General features: G+C 51.0%; 1 protein-coding gene across 2 annotated transcripts in view; it reads right to left on the reverse strand.

The window, feature by feature from the left end:
* SKIC3 (SKI3 subunit of superkiller complex) overlaps positions 1–22,340 on the reverse strand; it is a 1,406,584-nt gene that overhangs the window by 1,161,787 nt on the left and 222,457 nt on the right. For both annotated transcript variants that reach the window (XM_085632495.1, XM_085632494.1), the window contains exon 8: positions 2,065–2,173. In XM_085632495.1, coding sequence (XP_085488621.1) covers positions 2,065–2,173 — 109 coding nt within the window. The remainder of the gene's footprint in view (positions 1–2,064; positions 2,174–22,340) is intronic.

Consider the following 22,340-nt stretch of genomic DNA (forward strand, 5'->3'; position numbering starts at 1 on the left):
GAACAATAAAATGGACAGGATTTGTTTCTTATAAATCGTGGGCTTTGTTGTGTCAATAACAGTGCACGATATAAAGGTTGTACATGTTAATTCATTTTGTAACATGATCTGGGCATTAGATTTACATTGTGTTACTTTTGTATGTTACATAACTTGGTGACCAGGACCCTGTGGTAAGCAGTGATCTGCTTATTGCTTTCATGTTTTCTTTTCATTATATTCATTTCCAATAATGGCAAATATGAGATATAACTTCATGGTGTTTATCTGGGTGACACGGATGCTTCTGTGCACAGCTACGTTCTGCTTTGTCGTCATCCGTTTCCATTCACTCACTATTTCCTTCGCTTAGGCTCTCATACAATCCCATTAATACGAGGTTGCTTAGGTTCGCCCTCATTCTCTTTTCAGATGTAGGCTGATCACCCACTGTTATTGTGTGGCAATCTGACGTTTAGTCTTTTTTTGGCACAGTATTCCATACACAATGGAGTGCTATTCATCTTTGGTTACACTCTTTCAACATAGCGACCGCGCTTTAAGACCCTTTGTGCTCTTGCGCAGTAGTTCACTCTTCCGCCTGATTTCATGATGGCGCCCTTGACTCGGGGGTTCACACCATAGAGTGCTTGTCTACAGCTACGAGAGTATTGTATTACTGGTATGTTTTAGCTTCCAGTATTTTGATAATTTTTTCCTCCGATTCAGGCAGGTTGTTTAATATTTTGTGGCATTTGGGGTTTGACCATTGTATTAACTAAACTCTGACAATGCATTCCAATATGGCGATTACATTTAATGTGTACGCAAGCCAGTACGTTTTGTATTATCTGGCGATGGTTTAATAATTGGCGCGTCCACATGATGGGCTTGATAGTGTATGGCATTTATCTTCGGCTCTAGAGTACTCGGGCAAACTGGCAGGTTACAGTGTGGACACAACTTGTGTTAGATTCCTCTGCGAATCAATATAAAGTAGGACAATAGGCCATATGCCCCTGGTCGACTTTGCTTTGGCAGCTAGCACCAGGAGACTGGTTCAAACATTCCCTGGAAACGGCACAGAGGGACAGCATTTGTGGGCAACTGCAAATCTGCATGACAGAGTTGCCATTACCCCTCCTTTTGATATACTAAAAGCAGGCTTGCACAATATTGTGTTCCTTTCATGTGCCAGCTGTTTTCGTTGTACCGTCAGTGTCTTCTTTGACCCAGTATCCTTCGACCTACTCATAACACCAGCTTCATCTCTGTCTCAGTGGTAACTCTGCTGACCAATCATCCTTCCAATGCCTTTAAGCTAATCTTAGGCTTGTTTGGGTCAGCAGTACCCAAATTGTATGTCTCCCCCGATCCACATGCCTTGGCGTAATAGTGAAAATCTTAGCAGAACATATAGCTTTGTCTACTCAGCTAAATACATCTAGGTAGTAGCAAAATAAGCCGCACACGAGCATTTGCCATGTCAGTGTGGTACATGGGCTTTTGCATGTAGTTTCACTCATCAGCATTGCCTACGCGAATTAACCTTTTAACGTCATAATGTCTTCTGCACACTAATTCCTATATACTGCACAAGAACCTGAAAAGACTCAAAATGTAATGGAAGCAAGAAAAAAATAATTACTAAACACAGAAAAACAGATGACAGTCTGAAACAGTTCCTCCATAAATTCTGCCACTATGAACAGAATCAATACTGACAATTCCCTAAATACAAAATCTCACAAAGGAAGAACAGACAAACAATTAGAACATATCGGCCTTCCACTATGGACGCAGGAATACAAAAGACACCTGTCTTTAAAATATGACCATACAGTCAAACCAGTCTGGAAATAACTCTACAAAAAACAAAAGGATGTGTCTCTTAACTCTCATAACATTAACACCCAAAATAGTTCTACTAAAACAAGTAAGAACAAATCAAGAGATCTGTGACCATTAAAAAGAATATTGGAGGAACAACGAGCAGTAAAAGGGTTAGGATCCTCGTGGTACTTAGCAGCTCAATGGGTCAAACATGTTAGTTGATAAAAAAATGTAAATAAATAGATAGCTTACCGGTTTGAATGAAGTTCAGGCCAAGTACTTCTAAGGGATAGCTCAGCTTGGGGTAGAGAACCATCATATCTTCACACGCTTCTTTTAATTTCACGTTCTCATGGGGAAACTAATACAATGAAAACACATTCAAAAGGCAGGAAAACAATTTCTAACTAAACATACATAGCATTTCATTTACACTAAGTCTGCTCTGTTCAGGCATTTAAGAAGAATTCTAAAATAGAGTCAATATAATTTGAAACATCCTGATAAAACAAGCATCGGAAATAAAATAGGTCTCGCATTTGTTGAAGTCTGAGCTATTGGCATTGCTAGTGAGAGATGCTTTAGCAGTGCTGCCGGCCATATTAGCACTGCGGCCCTCAGTAAAAACATTTTAAAAAATGTATCCCACTGCACAGTGGCGTAGCAAGGCCTTAGGCCACTATGTCTGCCGCCCACGGCTGCCTAATCTAAGAGCAAGGGAGGGTTTTGGTGTGCTGGCGCTGCAGGTAAGAGCGGGGGGTTTGATGCTGATTCTCACGGCTGCAGGTAAGAGCGGGGGAGAGGGGCTGGCCGCTGCCCCCAAAACTTGTGACGGATGGAGCGATCTGCCCCCCTCCAAAACACCTCCACCACCCAGCGACACCACTGCCACCACATGAAGAGCAGCACCCACCCTTTCAACACACCAGGAAAACGGCTGGTGCTCGCTACAGCCAGTCTGCCCTGTGCCGTACAATCTCAGTCACTCTTGTGCAACCTCACGCTATGCAAGTCTGGCTGGGAAGATGCCCTAAACTCTTTGTGCAGTCACAGTCTCTAAGTGATAATTCACCATGGCTGCTCTTCAGACTCTCCCAGTACTGTTTGTATTAACACTTCCCCCTTGCTGGCACTGATTCTTTTAGTCTGCGTTTCAATGGTCTACACGCCTTCCTTAAGAACTGAATCAACAATTTTTGGGAGGTTCGGCCCGTCTGCTTGACCTCTGGGGCTACTCCTTGCCCTGGTAATAAGCTGTGTGTGCAAGCATACTGCCTCAGTGTTCAATGCCGTCCTCGGGGGACTCTTATCTGGCTTCAAAAGGATTCAAGAGTAAAAAAGTTACTGTTTTTCTAATGAACAAGTTACTTACCTTCGGTAACGCTATATCTGTAAGAAACATTAGTTAGTTAGATTCCTCACCTTAGAACATCCCCAGGCGTCAGGCTGGATCCGGAAAGATTTTGAGTCAGCAATACCCTTGCGCGTCGCTAATCATCGCCTGCGGCTCCGCGTCCGTCGTCGGCGTCGTGCGCCGGGATGACGTCTGAGTACGTAGACGCCACCCTCACGCGCTGACGTCAGTTCTTGTACATAGCTTTCCGCGCCAGGAACGCAGAGCCATGCAAGAGACCGACACTGGTGCCCAAAAATTCTAGGGCCCTGAAAGGGATGACCTCAACCCTAGATATCGGTTCGCAGAACGGGGAGGATTGGTGGGTCGGTGAGGAATCGAACTAACTAATGTTAATGATAAAGATATATTGTTACCGAAGGTAAGTAACTTGTTCATCTAAAAGAAACACGTTAGTTACGATTCCTCACCTTAGAATAGATACCCCAGCAATACCAACCCCGGTGGTGGGTCTGCGAACCAAGATCACACCAGAAAGTCCTGGAGAACAGAGCGGCCAAAGAAGCCGTCTCTCCAGACTTGGCTGTTCAGGCAATACTGTTTAGCAAACGTCTGCAGCGAGGCTCACGTTGCTGCCTGACAGATTCCTGCAAGGGGACTCCCCGGGCCAGGGTAGTTGTCGCCGCTGTGTCCCGAGTGGAATGGGCCCTCAGCCCTATAGGAGGTTCCTTTTTAGCCAAGGAGTAACAAGCTTTGATACACAAAACGACCCACCGAGAGATGGTTCGCTTGTGTACCGCCCGTCCCTTCTTAGCACCCACGTAGCCAACAAAGAGTTGGTTGTTCACCCGGAACGGCTTGGTGCGGTCCAAATAAAAGGACAGCACCCGTTTTGGATCCAGACGGTGGAGCCTCTCTTCCTCTTTCGAAGGATGCGGAAAGAAGGTGGGCAACGTAACAGACTGCCCGATGTGAAAGGCAGTTACCACCTTAGGGAGAAAGGAAGGATGAGTCCTAAGAACAACCTTGAACAGATGGACAGAAAGAAAAGGAGGCTTAGAAGAGAGAGCCTGGAGCTCACTCACCCTTCTAGCAGAGGTGATGGCTACCAGGAAAGCAATCTTAAGCGTCAAGAGACGAAGGGGACAATTATGAAGTGGCTCAAAGGGAGCGCACATCAGAAACGTCAAGACCAGATTCAAATTCCACTGAGGCATTACGAAAGGGACAGAAGGAAACATGTGAGTAATGCCCTTAAGGAAGCGAGAAACAACAGGGGATTTGAAAAGAGAAGGCCGATCAGGAAGCCGTAAGAAAGCAGATATAGCAGAAAGATAACCTTTTAGGGTGCCCAGAGCAGAGCCCTGCTGGGCCAAAGAAAGGAGGAACAAGAGAACCTCAGAAAGAGGGGCGGAAAGGGGATCCACAGCCTTTGCTGTTGACCATGACACAAATTTGTTCCACCTGCAGGCGTATACAGATTTTGTGGAGGGACACCTGGCTGCCAGAATAACATTACAGACTTCAGGAGGCAAGTCAAATGGCATCAACTGTCGCCGCTCAATTTCCACGCATGGAGGAGGAGGCTGGACAGGTTCGGGTGGAGGACCGTCCCCTGCTGCTGCGACAGAAGGTCCTCCCGAAGAGGCAGTGTAATCGGGGGATCAATTGACAGACTGAGTAGCTCGGAATACCAGAATCTTCGTGCCCAATCCGGAGCCACCAAGATGACTTGGGCCCGGTCGCGCTTGATCTTCAGCACTCTGGGCAGAAGTGGTATAGGCGGAAAGGCGTACAACAGACCGCAACTCCACTCGCGATGAAAGGCGTCCCCGAGCGAGTGCCGCCTTGGAAACTCCAAAGCGCAGAACTGCTGACATTGCGCGTTCTCTTCGGTGGCGAATAGCTCTAACCAAGGCTCTCCCCACTGCCGAAAGAGGCCTCGCGCAACCTCCGAGTGTAGACGCCATTCGTGATCCGTCATGCACCGGCGGCTGAGTTCGTCTGCTCTGGCTTTCAGAGAGCCCGCCAGATGTTGAACCACCAGGGTGATGCCCTGTTGTTCCAGTCATGTCCAGAGGCGCAGAGCCTCCTGACAAAGGGTCCACGACCCCACAACGCCTTGTTTATTGCAATACCACATGGCGGTGGTGTTGTCCGTGAACACCTGCACGACACTTCCCCAGACAGAGGGAAGGAATGCCTTCAGTGCAAGCCGGATCGCCCTCAGCTCCAGAAGGTTGATATGGAGCTGGGACTCTGCCGGAGACCAGAGGCCTCTGATCTCTGCCTCTTCCATGTGGCCTCCCCATCCCAGGAGAGACGCATCCGTTACCACTACGTGCTCCGATTGGGGTAGGGAGAGGGATCTGCCACTGACCCAATCGCGATCCGTGAGCCACCACTGTAACTGTCTCGCAGTGCCCTCCGAGATCAGGACGTGGTCGGACAGGTTGCCCCGATGCTGGTCCCACTGAAATTTCAGGTGCCACTGCAGAGCCCGCATTCGCCACCTGGCGTGATGCACTAACAGGATGCAGGAGGCCATCAGACCCAAAAGCCGCAGCACCAACCTGACCGAAACCCGGGATAGAGGCCAAAAGATGGAAATCAGAGCCTGAATATCCCAGACCCACTGATCCGGAGGATAGACCCGGAACTGCGCCGAGTCCAGAACTGCTTCGATGAAGAGGAGCTGCTGGGAGGGACTCAGATGCGACTTCGGCACGTTGATGGAGAACCCCAGCGAATGCAAGAGGTCAGTTGTAGTCTGGAGGTGGGAGACTACTGCCTGGGGCGAGCCTGCCTTCAACAACCAGTCATCGAGGTAGGGGAAGACTGAAACCCCTTATCTTATCTTATCTTAGGTGAGATTTGTAAAGCGCACTATCGCCGAGGCTTCCTGGCGCTGACAGACAGAGTGAATGAGGGGGAGACAGGAGAAAACGGGATTCTAACTGAGAAGATGGAAAAGATGAGTCTTAAGAAGTTTCCTGAAGTTCATGAGAGAAGAGGAGGATTTAATGGGGAGTGGGAGGGGATTCCAAAGTACAGGGGCAAGATGGGAAAACCGGCGACCACCGAATTTCTTGGTTCTGATTTTGGGGGTGGCTAGCAGATGGCTGTGGGCAGAACGGAGATCACGCTGAGGATGGTAGGGACAAATAAGAGATTTTACAAACGCGGGACCAGGGCAATGAAGGGTTTTGAATGTGAGGCAAGCCACCTTGAAAGCTGTCCTTTGGTCGATCGGGAGCCAGTGAAGACTGTGGAGTAGAGGTTTGGCTGACTGCCATCTAGGGGTGTTAGAAATTAAACGGGCCGCTTGGTTCTGGACAACTTGGAGACGATGTGTCAGATGAAGGAAGGCCATGATAGATGGAGTTAGAGAAGTCCAAACGGGAGAGCACAAGTGAGATGACAACTTGGGTGAGTGCAAGAGAGGAAAGAAGGTGGCGGACTTTGCGGATCTTCCGCAATTGGTACATGCAGGAAGATATTACCGAGCCCACCTGTGCTCTGAGAGAAAGTTCAGAGTCAATAATCACTCCCAAACTCTTTACAGCTTTCACCGGGATTGGGGGGGGGGGGGGGGGGGGGGGAGCCTAGCTCCGGAGGCCAAAACTGCGGGCCCCAGTGAGCGTGGCTGAGTCCCGGGAGGAGGAGCTCAGTTTTCCTGGGGTTAAGTTTCAACTGATTCTGGTTCATCCAACCTTGAATGTGAATCATGACTGCATTAAAGGTTTTGATGGCATGAGGTGAATTAAGCGGAAGAATGATCTGTAAGTCGTCAGCATAGTTATAGACGACGATGTCCCATTTTTGAAGAGATTGAATCAGGGGCCGGAGGTATAGGTTAAATAATAGCGGCGATAAAGAGGAGCCCTGAGGGACTCCACAGGATGTGGGGGTTTTGGTAGCAGTAAAGGGTCCCAAGCGGACCGCCTGTGTTCTTCCAGTCAGGAAGGACTTAACCCAACTGAGAGCGGTACCCTGGATGCCTGCCTGCCCGACGCGGTGGAGAAGGATGTTATGGTCCACCGTGTCGAACGCGGCTGATAAATCCAGGAGGACAAGGGCTTGGGGGAGCCCGGCGTCCGCGTTGTTCCTGAGCGTGTCCAGGACTGCCAGGATGACATGCTCAGTGGAGTGGGCAGGTCTGAAACCGGCTTGGTTGGGCTCGAGGCGGTTGGATGATTCAATAAAGTTTGATAAACACCGGGTGACGTGGGCCTCCATCAATTTTGAGAGGTACGGAAGGAGGGAGATGGGGCGGTAATTCGAGGGCTCCGCGGGATCGGCGACGGGTTTTTTAAGAAGAGGCACTAGAATGGCCTCCTTGAAAGAGGTCGGAACAATGCCGCTGTTAAGTGCCCCGTTAAGTAAAGGTAGGATGCAGTCAGGCAGGTTCAGGCATATGCTCCGTAGGACAGATGGCGGGCAGCAATCATTCGGGGAAACAGATTTTACCCGAGTTGCCAGTTCCGCTAATGAAGTGGAATCTAGGGCTGGGAAGAAAGAGAAAGTCGAGGAATAGTTAGTGCAGGGAACCAGTGGAGGGGACTGGGGAGAGGAAGGGATAGATTTTTTAATTTTCGAGATTTTATCTAGAAAAAAAGAATTGAGGGTGTCACAGGCCTCTTGAGTAGGGGTCTGGGCTGGGAGGGTTCTGTCATCGGTGGTGAGTTCATCCATAACTCTGAACATCTCCTTAGATTTATCAGCTGCCGAAGAGATCCTGTGGGAAAAGTGTTCCATTTTGGCTAGGCTGATGGCGGTTTTGTATTCTTTACGCGCAGCTAGATAGGACTGTCGAGCTGGGTCGGAATAGTCGCGTCTCCAGGTGCGTTCTGATTGACGTGTTTTTAATTTCAGGAGCTTGAGATCACCAGAGAACCATCGATGGGAGCTGCGGTGCCTAGTGCTAGGAAATTTGACCAGGGGAGCGAAGAGGTTGCTGGCCGATTCTAGCCAAGAGCATGTTCGATGCTGTCTATATCATTTGAGGGGAGGAAGGCTGGACGGGTATCGGCAAGGGCCGTAAGAAAGCCCTGAGAGTCATAAGTACTCCATTTCCGTGAGAAACCGCAAGCCATCAGGGGAGGAGGAATCTGACCGGTGATAGTAATGGTAGTGTCGACTAAATAGTGATCAGACCAGACACAGGGGGAGACGTCAGGTGGAGATGATACCAGATTACAAGTCCAAATCTGGTCCAAGATATGACCCTTATTATGGGTAGGATAAGTGATCTGTTGCGTGAGGTTCAGACTATTAAGAGTCTCGAAAAGCTCAGTGGCATGGGGACCAGCGTTTGTGTCGTTGAACCAGTAGTTTAAATCGCCAAGAAGGGCGAAACTAGAGTGCAGCGTTAGAAGGTTAGACAACTGTTCACCCAGGATGGTGGGAAAGGATGGCATGGGATGGGGAGGCCGGTATAGAAGCAGAAGGGTGAAAGTGCCGGTATCAGTCTGCACACTGATAAGTAGGTTATCCACCTTAGGGAGAGGGAGGGAATAAGAAGAAACAGAGTTAAGGCGCTTGGATATGATGGCTGCCACCCCACCCCCGGGCCGATCACCATGACGGTCGGCATGAAGGATGTAATAATCGGGGGGGGGGAGGGCAGCCAAGATATCTGGGAGGGACTCAGATGTTAGCCAGGTTTCCGTGAGCAGGAGCATGTCTGGATTGGTGTTAGCTAACAAGATAAAGATATCCACAGAGTGCTTAACCAAGGAGCGAGTGTTTAAATATAACACCCTGATGGTCGTGACATTCCTGGTCGGCGTAGCTGATGGTGTGTTAGCTCTTAGGTGGTATTGCTCGGGGTGCAAGAGGCCAGCAGTGCATATACAGCGAATAGCCGTTGGGGATGGAGAGGATGCAAGATGTTGCAGGTCTTTAAGAGATTGAGAGGAGTACGAGAGGTGATGGTCAGCGTGACGTGCCCCTTGGCCCGATCTGGCGCGGACGGGCGCAGACGGGCTTGCCTTTAGCGCGCCTTCGGCGCGCTGGCGGCGCGGCCGAGAAGTGCACATTATTTATAGAGCGTAAGAGAGTGACGTCGGGGGGCGTGGCCTCACAAAGGGGGCGTGGCCTCCGTCCTCACCGAGATGGCGGCGGGAAAAGTTTAAGGCTGAGGAGGGCTGCGCTAGCACATCTGCACAGGATCAGCGAGGTACCGGAGAAGTGAGTACACACAGAACAATAATACAATATATTTAAAAAGCAAGTATCTGAAAACACAGTAAAAACGCTCTCGGCTTCCGCCTCAAGAGCACGATCTGCGCAGATGAGCTGCGACCACCGCCATCAATTTCGTTAACACCCGAGGGGCACTGGTGAGGCCGAAGGGGAGCACGGTAAACTGAAAATGCTCCTGGCCCACAGTGAATCGCAGAGAACGCCGGTGGGCCGGCAGGACGGGGATGTGGAAGTATGCGTCCTGCAAGTCCAACACTACCATCCAGTCTCCAGGGTCTAGGGCAGTCAGAACCTGAGCTACAGTGAGCATCTTTAACTTGTCCTTCAGAATAACAACCACGACCTACTTCTGGACCAGGAACGCGCTCAATGGCCCCCTTGGCCAAGAGGGCCGTAACTTCCTCCTGCAGAAGTTGCAAGTGATCCCCCGAAATTCGGTGGCACTGCGGTGGCATGGCTGGAGGGGTCGCCTCGAAGCGGAGGGAGTAGCCCCTTCGAACGATTTGCAGCACCCACCTGTCCGACGTGATGGAACGCCATTGGAGCAGGTGAAGGCGAACTCTGCCTCCCACTGGCGTGGAATGGGCCTGAAAGCACAGACTAGGAGGGCTTTGAGGCGGATGCTGCTGGGGTAGATGTGGACGGACCGGCACGTTGTCCCCCTGTACCGCCTCGGCGGAATCCACGTCCGCGTGGAGGTTGGGTCTGCAGCCTGTGGCTGGGCAGACGTGAGGGGGCGCCCCTTCCTTGGCCACGAAAGGGGCGAAAAGCGGAAGCTTGCGGGCGCAGGGCCGAGCGGCCCAAGGACTTGGCCGTAGCCCTGGAGTCCTTAAAGCACTCCAGCGCACTATCCGCTTTGTTGCCAAAAAGGCGACTGCCATCGAAGGGCATGTCCATGAGGGTGCTCTGGACATCCCCAGAAAAACTCGTGGACCGCAGCGAGGCGTGGCGACAAAGCGCCACCCTGGTAGACATTGCCCTACCCAGCGAGTCCGTAGTGTCCAGTCCAAATCGGATTGCATGCAGCGCTGCATCTCGCCCCTCGGCAAGAGCCTGGGCGAGCCGTGTCCGGGCCTCCTCCGGACACTGGGGCAACACGTCCTCCACCGTATCCCACAGGGAGTGGGAGTAACGGTCCAAGAGACAAGCGGTGTTAATAGACCGCAATTCCAAACTAAGGGATGAGAACAGCTTCTTACCAAACTGTTCTAGTCTCTTGGATTCCCGATCTGGGGGAGCGGACGGGAAGGAGGTCTGGGAAGTAGAGGCCTGGATAACCAGGCTCTCTGGCATGGGGTGCATGGACAGAAAACTAGTGTCGCCCGGTGCTGGGCGGTGGCGCCGGGCCACATTCCGGTCCACAGGAGGTACTGTTGAGGGCTCGGACCAGGTGCCCTTCAGAACGTCCACTAGTGCTTCATTAAACTGCAGCAGAGGCTCCGAGGAGCTTCCTGATGGTTGGAGCACTTCTGTGAGGAGGTTAGTCCTCACGGCCACAGCAGGTAGCTCCAGCCCAAGGGCTTCAGCCGCCTTGCGCAGCACCACAGAAAATGCAGCACCTTCCTCCGAAGTCACGGTCGGAGGAGAGATGAAGCCAGTGTCAGGGGAGGTGTCAGGACCACTGGCATCCCCCAGCTCATCTGCCCAGTCCTGTGATAACTGGCCCTGCCGGGCCAGAGGGTCATCACACCCCTCCCAAAAGTCACCGGCATCCGATCCCTGGTAGACAGGTGGAGTGATCAGAGCCGGGCGGAAGCTGAAATTGCCAGCCGGACGGCGCCGCTCAGACGCCGGGCCGGGACTGAACCGGGGAACGGCGTCGTCCGAAGGCGGCGCCGGTGGTGGCACCGGAGTCGGCGCCGGTGGTGGCCCCGGAGTCGGCGCCGGTGGTGGCACCGGAGTCGGCGCTGGCGGAGAGGTCGTGAGGTCGACTGGCACCGACTGGGATCCAGGCCTGGATCCCGCGGGGACCTGCATAGACGGCGGAGCCAGGCCTCTCATGGCAGAGAGGAAGGCACTGATCTCCGCCGGAGTCGCGTCAGTCCCAGGGACCGGCGTGTATGGGGAAGGACGTGACTCCTGCGGCTCCGACGGAGCTGCGTGGGTGGTACCACCCGAACCCTCAGCCGAGTCGCGTGACCGGCGATGGGAGCCCGAAGAGCGATGTCGCCTCTTGGACTTCTTACTATGCTTCGACTTACCCGAAGACTTAGAACCAGATGAGTGGTGATGGCTGCGGCTCCGCGACCGGTCCCTCGACCTCCTCCTCGACCGGGACCGTGAACGGCGCAGAGCCGACTCCCGGAGCTCAAGTAGGTGGCGGGACTGCTTCCGCCTAGCCTTCGAAGTCAAGGCCCGGCAGTCGAGGCAAGACTCGGCATCGTGGTCGGCCCCAAGGCAGTAGAGGCACCGGCGGTGGTGGTCCGTAACAGACATCAGTCGGTGACAGGAGTCACAAGGTTTAAAACCAGGCATCCTACCGGCACCAGAGTCGAGTCGACGAGAATATGACCAAAAGAGTCCAAAAAGTTTAGTCAAAAAATAACTAAAAGGGTATGCTCTTCCCGGATCGGCGCTGTCTGGCGCGGAAAAAAGAAGAACTGACGTCAGCGCGCGAAGGCGGCGTTTAAGTACTCCGACTACGTCATCCCGGCGCACGACGCCGATGCCGGACACGGAGCTGCAGACGACGCCTAGCGACGCGCAAGGGTATTGCTGATGAAAAATCTTTCCGGATCCAGCCTGACGCCTGGGGATATTCTAAGGTGAGGATTCTAACTAACGGGTTTCTTTCAGAAATTGTTCTCCTTCAGTTCAAAACGATGTTGCATTAACCCCTTCTGTGCTCATGAGCCACGGTGGGCATTTCCTCATGACGGAACTGTTCCGTCATGGCACCCACCCATGGGGGAAGCGCTGGTGATCCCTCCATGGGCAGCCCATCAACGCCCCACAAACGGGGATCGCAGCGGAAGATTTTTGATGCTACCCTCAGAAAACCCCACCAGGCACGAGGGATTATGTTTGTTTTGTTTGTAATGGAAGCAACCCCTTGGGCAGGGGTCACTTCCAAGGGGGTCGAATTAAGTTTGTTTTTTCTGCTACCCCCCTCTCCTCCTCTGCCCCGCCCCCAGGGTAGATCACCTTGTGTTTTTTTGCCCACATGGGAGGCAGAAAACCCCACTAGGAACCAGGGATTTTTTTTTATTGCAGATGGTAGAGAACCCTTGGGTTTTTTCTGCCTCCCTGAACCCCCCCCCCCACCCCCCCCCCCCCCGGAGGCAAATCGGCTTGTTTTTGGCCTTTATGCCCCAGGAGGAGGGTGGAGGGGGAGAAAACACCACTAGGCACCAAGGATTCTTTTTTATTGGAGATGGAAGCAACCCCTTGACCAAGGGGCGCTTCCAAGGGCGTTAAATTATGTTTATGTATTACCCCCCCCCCTCCATGGGGACAGATCTGCCAGTTTATTTGGCCTTTCTGCCCCCAGGAGGGAGGAGGGGCAGAAAACCCTACTAGGCACCAGGTATCTATTTCTTTTGCAAGGGGGCAAATTTCTGTCTGCTGTTATCTGTCCCACCAGAGGACAGATCAGCCTGGCAGAACACCCCACCAGATCCCTTGGGCACGATCACCCCCCATTTTTCTCGTTCCTATTTGAAGGCTCATCTGGCAGATTGACAATTTGGGTAGTGACACAGCATGTTATAATTTTAATTGTTTATTTCTTTTGAATTGCAATTCTAATGTTTAATTTCTCCTTTTTATTCTAGCTCTTTAGACTGATGTTCCAAGTTGCGGTTTTGCTACTGGTGGTTCTGCAGTTTGTGTAGTTTCATGTGTTTGGTAAGAGAATTCTATTTGTACTATTTACTCTAAATGAGTTTCATTTCCCTGCATGAATGTTTTTTTTGCAACTGGTGTAATAATAGCAGTGCGTTTGGCTTTTGTTTTTTCAGTGTCAAAATCTTTTTGCATTAGTGCTTGATATGTATTTTGTTGTCTAGTGAGTCATTGGTTTTATTTCTTTATAGTGGAATATCGTTTTTTGCTGTCTCTATGCAGAGTAGGTGCTGGTGAGTATAGCTATCATTGGCAAGTGAGTCATATTGTTTTTGAGTATATAGATCTTTGTGATAAAGCCACACTTTATTTATTACTTATTTTGCACCGTGTTGGTTGTTGTTGACTTGTTTGTGAAGTCTCATTTCTATGCAAGGATTATGGCTAGCCGAAGGATTACTGCTCAGCAGGTTGTTGGTATGCTTTTTGAGTCTTCCTCTGACCATGGTTCAGAGACTGACTCTGCCTCTGAGATAGAGGAGGGAGTGGAAGATTCTGTCAGTGAGTTTTCTTTCCACGAGGAATCATGTGCTGATAGTGCAGCAAGAGGCATCTGGGTTGCAGCCTGGTGCTGCAAGGCTTTACATTGGAAGTGCTGACCTCTGGGTTGCCCCAGGCATGGTGCAGCTGGCATTGCCCGACTTTACTGGTGTTCCTGGGTGTAGAGTGGATATTAAAAACCATCTGCCTATAAAAAAGTTTAAGTTGTTTATGGACGATGTATTTTTGGCAGAGATTGTTGAGCTGAACAGTATTTGAGGGACAACAGTGACAGCCTTAGGCCCCACTCTAGAGCTACCTAGTGGACTCTAGAGTGAAATCTAGAAGAGATGAAGACGTTCTTGGGTTTAACTTTTTTGATGGGCTTGCAAAGGAAGCAATCAATGTCTTCATACTGGTCTACTAGTCTCTTGATGGCAACAGCTAAATTTCCGGCAATCTTGAGTCGTGATCGGTATTTGATTCTGCTTCGGATGCTGCATTTTGTCGATAATGGTTTAGCGTTGCCACGAGATCACCCTGATTGGGACCGTCTTTTTAAGATTCGGCCTGTCATTGATCACTTTGAAGATCGATTTTCTGAGATCAATGCTCCAGGGAAAGAAATAGCTGTGGATGAGTCTTTAGTCTTGTTCAAGGGCCGCTTGTTTTTTAGGCAGTACATTCCTGGCATGAGAGCACACTATAGAATTAAGATGTATATGCTGTGTGACAGTAGGACTGGAAATGTCTCTAATTTCAGGGTGTACACCGGTTAGGATTCCAGGATTGACCCCTCTGGTTGTCCGTCCATATTTGGAGTGAGTGAGAAAATTGTGTGGGAACTTGGTAGAGGACTTTTTAACAAAGGTCACCACTTATATGTAGATGACTTGTACACTGGTATGCAGTTCTTCAGGGAATTGGCCAAAGTGGACACTGTTGCTTGTGGCACAATCTGCTCTAACCGTAAAGGTTTCCCAAAAGAACTTGTCTGTCAAAAGCTTGAGCAGGGACAGTGCAGAGCGTTGCGTAGTGAGGAACTTCTAGCTGTAAAGTTTGCAGACAGGAGAGATGTCTACATGGTGACTACCATCCATGAAGAAAGCAATTCACCCGTCACTGTTTGGAGTCAGGTTGCTGAAGGGCGCAAACCTGTGTACATTTTAGGCTATAATAGGCACATGGGTGGTGTCAATAAAGTAGATCAGAGGTTGGAATCTTATACTGCTCTTCATAAGGCTCACATTAGGTATAAGAATTTTCTACTTGGCAACCTTTAATGCTTATTTTGTATTTAAGGATTGTTGTCCTGAGTCAACAATGACTTTTGTTAAGTTTCAGGAGTCTGTGATAGGCAGCCTTGTTGTAGTTGAACAGGCAAGTGTTCTTAGAGTTGGAGTGGTGGAGAACGTGGCTAGATTGAAAGATCGACACTTTCCTGATCACATTCCTCCCACGCCCTCAAAAGACTTTCCCAGTAGGAGATGTAGAGTCTGCTGGCGAAGAGGTACGCGGAAGGAGACTCGTATGTACTGCCCTGAGTGTCCTTCTAACCCTGCCCTGTGTGGGGCTGCTTTTTTAGAATGTACCAAACGCAAAATAATTTTTGGGAGCATCCATGAATGGTAAAGTGAACTGCCTGGTCTGTATTGTTTTACATTTTTTGTTCAGTTTCAAGACTGGCATTAGTGCAATGTACTTAGTTTCAGATTTTGTGTTAGTCGATTTGTATCTACTTACAATTGGTTTGCGTTTTCTTTTATGTATAAAAAAAACTCTAAATGTGATAGCGGTGTGTTTAGGCTGGTGCTTGGCTGGCAGTGTGCGTGGACTGGCGTTTGGCTGGTGGTGTGTGTGGACGGGCGCTTGGCTGGTGGTGTATGTGGAGGGGCGCTTGGCTGGCGGTGACAGTGGGCTGGCACTGGGCTGCCAGTGTGAATTGACTGGCGCTTGGCTGGCGGTGTGAATATACATGGGCTTGGCTGGCGGTGTGAATAGACTGGCGCTCGGCTGGCGGTGTGGGTGGACTAGCGCTTGGCTGGCGGTGTGCGTGGACTGGCGCTTGGCTGGCGATGTATGAGCAATAACTTGCTGCTGGTTACTACACACACTAGTAGCCAAACGCCAGTCCACACAGTCAGTCGGTGTGGTTGCTGTGTCACGCATGTGGGCGTGTGAAAGTGATGGGCCCTTGAATAGCGCGGTCTGCTGATGTGAGTTTTGTAATGTGATGGGCTCGCAGCTGGCAGTGGGAATGGTTTTGTATGTGTCACACGTATGAAAGGTGTATGAATGGTCTGTAAAGAGGTTGGTGCCTTGTCGTGGCTTTACAGCTAACGAGCTTTGAGTCAATGGTTCAGTTTCTGATCCTTTCAATTATTAACCGTGCATTTCATTTTTGTGAAATCTCTTGTTGATAAAATTGTATATACTGAACCATCACTCACCCTCGTGCCAAATCCAACCAGAATATGTGTGTGCTTGAGGAATAGATGGTTGTGCAGTAATATTTGTCTTTTCTGTCTTTCTCAAGCAGGGTGTACCTTGTCCTTTTTTGTGAATGTTGTAATGTGTTGGTTCCATATCTGGTGGTGTGAATGGTCTTGTGTGTATCACGTACGAAAGGTGTGTGAATGGCCTGTAAAGCGGTTGGGGCCTTGAGGCGGCTTTACAGCTCACGAGCTGTGAGTCACTGGTTCAGTTTTTTGTCCTTTCAATTATTGACAGGGCATTTCATTTTTGTGAAATCTCTTAATAAAATGTTATATCCTGAACCATCACTCACCCTCGTGCCATATCCAACCAGTATGTGTGTGTACTTGAGAAATAGATGGTTGTGCAGTAATAGTGGTCTTTTCTGTCTTTCTCTGCCAAGGTGTACATTCCATCTAAGAAAAACTCTAGATATTCTTGTAAACTAAACACCCTGGGGAGTACATGGGGATGTCTCTCTTGTGGATCCCAACAAGTTATCTTACTCACAATGTCCTGCAAACCTCAAAATGTGACTGTCACATTTTCCTTGCATTACTGTGCCATAATTTTCAAGCTTCAGAAAGATACAACAAATTTCCTACCACCCAGCATTCCCCAAGGTTTCCCGATGGTATATCCCTTATGTGGGTGGCTCAAGTACCCACGACAGGCAATGGTCCAAAACGTATTGCGGAGACACCAAAATTACCTATCACAACGACCTGGTTTAGCAAGGGGTGTGGACACCTGCGATTTTTGCCACAAGCTTGGCGGCCATCTAGGGAAACCTACCAAACTGAAACATTTCTGAAAACTAGACACCCTAGGGCACGGGTACTCATAGTACGGCCCGCGGCCTTCCTTGGCGGCCCGCGGACCTCGCAGACATCATACACCTGTGTTTTTTTATATCGCCGGTTGCGAGCTATGGGGGCCGGGCGATTCTTATAAAGACGATTCACTTGTTAATGAGGCTTTGTTGTATTTCACCTCTTCTTAGCGCCCCTGCATCTCCACTCTGATTGAGAGGAGATGCAGGGGCGCTAAGTAGAGGTGAAATACAACAAAGCCTCATTAACAAGTGAATGGTCTTTAAAAGACCTGTGAAGTACTTGGGTGCGGCGGCTGTGTGCGTTCCCTGGAATCTGTCTCAGCGCGGGGTGAGGTGACAGAGGGTGACGAGGGCAGCAGGGAGTGAGAGCAGGGGGTGAGGTGACAGCGGGAGGGAGAGGGGGAAGACAGGGAGAGGGGGAAGACAGGGAGAGGGGGAAGACAGGGAGAGGGGGAAGACAGGGAGAGGGGGAAGACAGGGAGAGGGGGAAGACAGGGAGAGGGGGAAGACAGGGAGAGGGGGAAGACAGGGAGAGGGGGAAGACAGGGAGAGGGGGAAGACAGGGAGAGGGAGGGAGACAGAGGGAGAGGAAGGGAGACAGAGGGGGAGGGAGGGAAACAGAGTGAGACAAACAGAGTGAGTGAGACAGGGAGAGGGAGTGAGACAGGGAGAGGGAGTGAGACAGGGAGAGGGAGTGAGACAGGGAGAGGGAGTGAGACAGGGAGAGGGAGTGAGACAGGGAGAGGGAGTGAGACAGGGAGAGGGAGTGAGACAGGGAGAGGGAGTGAGACAGGGAGAGGGAGTGAGACAGGGAGAGGGAGTGAGACAGGGAGAGGGAGTGAGACAGGGAGAGGGAGTGAGACAGGGAGAGGGAGTGAGACAGGGAGAGGGAGTGAGACAGGGAGAGGGAGTGAGACAGGGAGAGGGAGTGAGACAGGGAGAGGGAGTGAGACAGGGAGAGGGAGTGAGACAGGGAGAGGGAGTGAGACAGGGAGAGGGAGTGAGACAGGGAGAGGGAGTGAGACAGGGAGAGGGAGTGAGACAGGGAGAGGGAGTGAGACAGGGAGAGGGAGTGAGACAGGGAGGAGGGAGTGAGACAGAGAGAGGGGGAGGGAAGGAGGGAGGAGGGAGGGAGACAGAGAGAGGGGGAGGGAGACACGAGGGAGGAGGGAGACACGAGGGAGGAGGGAGACACGAGGGAGGAGGGAGACACGAGGGAGGAGGGAGACACGAGGGAGGAGGGAGACACGAGGGAGGAGGGAGACACGAGGGAGGAGGGAGACACGAGGGAGGAGGGAGACACGAGGGAGGAGGGAGACACGAGGGAGGAGGGAGACACGAGGGAGGAGGGAGACACGAGGGAGGAGGGAGACACGAGGGAGGAGGGAGACACGAGGGAGGAGGGAGACACGAGGGAGGAGGGAGACACGAGGGAGGAGGGAGACACGAGGGAGGAGGGAGACACGAGGGAGGAGGGAGACACGAGGGAGGAGGGAGACACGAGGGAGGAGGGAGACACGAGGGAGGAGGGAGACACGGGGGAGAGAGGGAGACACGGGGGAGAGAGGGAGACACGGGGGAGAGAGGGAGACACGGGGGAGAGAGGGAGACAGGGGGGAGAGAGGGAGACAGGGGGAGAGAGGGAGACAGGGGGAGAGAGGGAGACAGGGGGAGAGAGGGAGACAGGGGGAGAGAGGGAGACAGGGGGAGAGAGGGAGACAGGGGGAGAGAGGGAGACAGGGGGAGAGAGGGAGACAGGGGGAGAGAGGGAGACAGGGGGAGAGAGGGAGACAGGGGGAGAGAGGGAGACAGGGGGAGAGAGGGAGACAGGGGGAGAGAGGGAGACAGGGGGAGAGAGGGAGACAGGGGGAGAGAGGGAGACAGGGGGAGAGAGGGAGACAGGGGGAGAGAGGGAGACAGGGGGAGAGAGGGAGACAGGGGGAGAGAGGGAGACAGAGGGAGAGAGGGAGACAGAGGGAGAGAGGGAGACAGAGGGAGAGAGGGAGACAGAGGGAGAGAGGGAGACAGAGGGAGAGAGGGAGGCGGAGAGAGAGAGGGAGGCGGAGAGAGAGAGGGAGGCGGAGAGAGAGAGGGAGACGGAGAGAGAGGGGGAGACGGAGAGAGATGGGGAGACGGAGAGAGAGGGGGAGACGGAGAGAGAGGGGGAGACGGAGAGAGAGGGGGAGACGGAGAGAGAGAGGGAGAGTAATAGAGAGAGGGAGAGTAATAGAGAGAGGGAGAGTAATAGAGAGAGGGAGAGTAATAGAGAGAGGGAGAGTAAATAGAGCGAGGGAGAGTAATAGAGAGAGGGAGACGGAGAGAGCGAGGGAGAGTAATAGAGAGAGGGAGAGTAATAGAGGGAGGGAGAGTAATAGAGGGAGGGAGAGTAATAGAGGGAGGGAGAGTAATAGAGATAGATAGATAGATAGATAGATAGATAGATAGATAGATAGATAGATAGATAGATAGATAGATAGATAGATAGATAGATAGATAGATAGATAGATAGATAGATAGATAGATAGATAGATAGATAGATAGATAGATAGATAGATAGATAGATAGATAGATAGATAGATAGATATGTGTGAATGCCGAGTCTGGTGGCTCAGTGGATGAAGGCGTCCTTGCAGGGGCCTGTGTTCAACCTCATGGTCATAGTTTTTTTTTGCTCTAGCCCCGCCCCCTCCCCCACTGGCCCCGCCCCCACCGGTGCGGCCCTCAGCCAGAAACCACACTGTAAATTTGGCCCGCGAGAGAAAGTTTGTGAGTACCCATGCCCTAGGGAGTCCAGGGAGGTATGGGTTAAGTGGAGCCCCCAACGTTTTCCTACCCAGAATCCAAGGCAAACCTCAAACTTAGCTGAAAAAATCTCATTTTTCTCAAATTTCTGACTGGAAAAGTTGTGGGATCACCAAGCTGACATACCTCCTACTGACCAGCGTTATCCCAGATCTCCCGATAAAAATGGTACCTCACTTGCTTGGGTGGGCCAAGTGTCCTCAACAGGCAAGGGGCCAAAACGTAAGAGGTATGCTTGCATGCCTCCCCCAACGTTGTCCTACCCAGAATCCACTGCAGCACTCAAATTTAGCTGAAAAAAATCACTTTCTCCACACATTTTTGAGTGGGATTACCGTGCTGGCACAAATGTCCGACCACCCAGTAAAGTGATACCTTGCTTGTGTGGCTGTCTAATGCGGAATAGGCTAAAAACAAATTTTTTGAAAAATGTAGCGCTTAGACGTCGCTATGCTATACCCTTAATCACAATGTTTTGGCGCCTCCCAGTCACAGGCACCTAGCCCACCCACACAACTGAGGTATCCTTTTACTCAGGAGAACAAGGGGAACGCTGGGTGGTAGGACATTTGTCCTGGCAAGGTGATCCCACCTAAAAATGTGAGGAAAACATGATTTTGTTCATCTAAATATGAGGTTTACAGGGGATTCTTGGTAGGGAAACGTTGGAGGATTCACTCAAGCCATACCACCCTGGACTCCCCCGGGTCTCTAGTTTTCAGAAATGTGTGGGTTTGGTAGGTTTTCCTAGATGGCAGCTTATCCCAAGGCCAAAAATCCAGGTGACCCCCCTTGCAAAACATGTCATTTTAAGATAGGTAATTTTATGTCTCCACAATACGTTTTGAGCCCTTGCCTGTCGCGGGTACATGGGCCACCCACACGCGCGAGGTACCATTTTTATCGGGAGACCAAGGGGGAACGCTGGGAGGTAGGAAATTTGTGTCAGGCCGGCAATCCCACAACTTTCTCACACAGACATTTGAGAAAAATTAGATTTTTTCAGCTAAATTTGAGGTTTGCAGGGGATTCTGGTTAGGAACACTGAGGGATCCACACAACCCATACCTCCCTGGACTCCCCAGAGTGTCTAGTTTTTAGAAATCTGTGGGTTTCGTAGGTTTCCCTAGATGGCCGCCGAGCCCAGGACCAAAAACGCATGTGCTCCCCTTGCAAAAACAGGTCGTTTTCTGGTAGATAATTTTGATGTCTCCTCAAAATAATTTAGGCCCTTGCCTGTCGCAGGTGCATGACCCACCTACAGCAGTGAGGTACCATTTTTATCGGGAGACCTGAGGGAACGCAGGGTGGTAGGAAATTTGTGTCAGCCTGGTGATCCCACAACTTCCCCACACAGAAATGTGAGAAAAATTTGTTTTTTTTCAGCTAAATTTGAGGTTTGCAGTGGATTCTGGGTAGGAAAATGTTGGGGGATCAATGCAAGCCACACCTTCCTGGACTCCCATGGGTGTCTAGTTGTCAGTAATGTTTGGGTTTTTTAGGTTCCCCTAGTTGTCTGCAAACCCAGAACCAAAAAATACAGGTGCTCACCAATCTATCACTAAAGCAAAAGTTACTTACTTGTGTAACGATATATCTGTAAGAGACATTAGTTAGTGATAGATTCCTTACCTTAGAATATCCCCAGGTGAGAGACAGAATCCGGAAAGTTTGTGTCAGCAGAACCCCTGCGCGTCAGAAGGTGGTGTCGTGCAGCTCCGCGTCAGTCGCTGGCGTCGTAAGCGCCGAGATGACATCACGGAGACTACTTAGGCACTACCTATGCGCGCGGACGTCAGTTCTGCACACGACTTTCCGTGCCAGGAACGCAGAGCCATACAAGAAACTGACCACTGGTGCCATGAAAATAGTGCCCTGAAAGGGATGACCTTAACCCTAGAAATCAGTTCACAGAAAGGGGAGGATGGGTGGGGCGGTAAGGAATCGGTCACTACCTAATGTCTCTTACAGATATATCATTACACAAGTAAATAACTTGTGCATCTGAAAGAGACACGTTAGTGATAGATTCCTTACCTTAGAATAGATACCCCAGCAATACCAACCCCGGTGGAGGGTCTGCGAACCAAAATCACACCAGAAAGTCACGGAGAACAGAACGGCCAAAGAAGCCGTCTCTCCGGACTTGGCTGCCCAGGCAATAATGCTTGGTAAAAGTGTGCAACGAGGCCCACGTAGCTGCCTGACAGATGTCCTGCAAGGGAACGCCGCGTCCCAAGGCAGTAGTGTCTGCCGTCGCCCTGGTAGAATGGGCATGCAGCCCCACAGGAGGCTCCTTCATAGCCAACGAGTAACAGGCTTTGATGCACAGAACGGCCCACTGAGAGATGGCCCGTTTGTGCACGGCCCGACCTTTCTTGGCGCCCATGTAGCCAACAAAAAGTTGGTCATCCACCCGGAACTGTTGTGAGCGCTTTAGATAGAACGAGACCGCATGTTTTAGGTCCAGACGGTGGAGCCTCTCTTCCTCTTTTGAATGATGCGGAGGCAGAAAGAAAGTGAGCAAAGTGT

Source organism: Triturus cristatus, chromosome 2_1 (genome assembly GCF_964204655.1).
Source record: "Triturus cristatus chromosome 2_1, aTriCri1.1, whole genome shotgun sequence".
Taxonomy (NCBI): domain Eukaryota; kingdom Metazoa; phylum Chordata; class Amphibia; order Caudata; family Salamandridae; genus Triturus; species Triturus cristatus.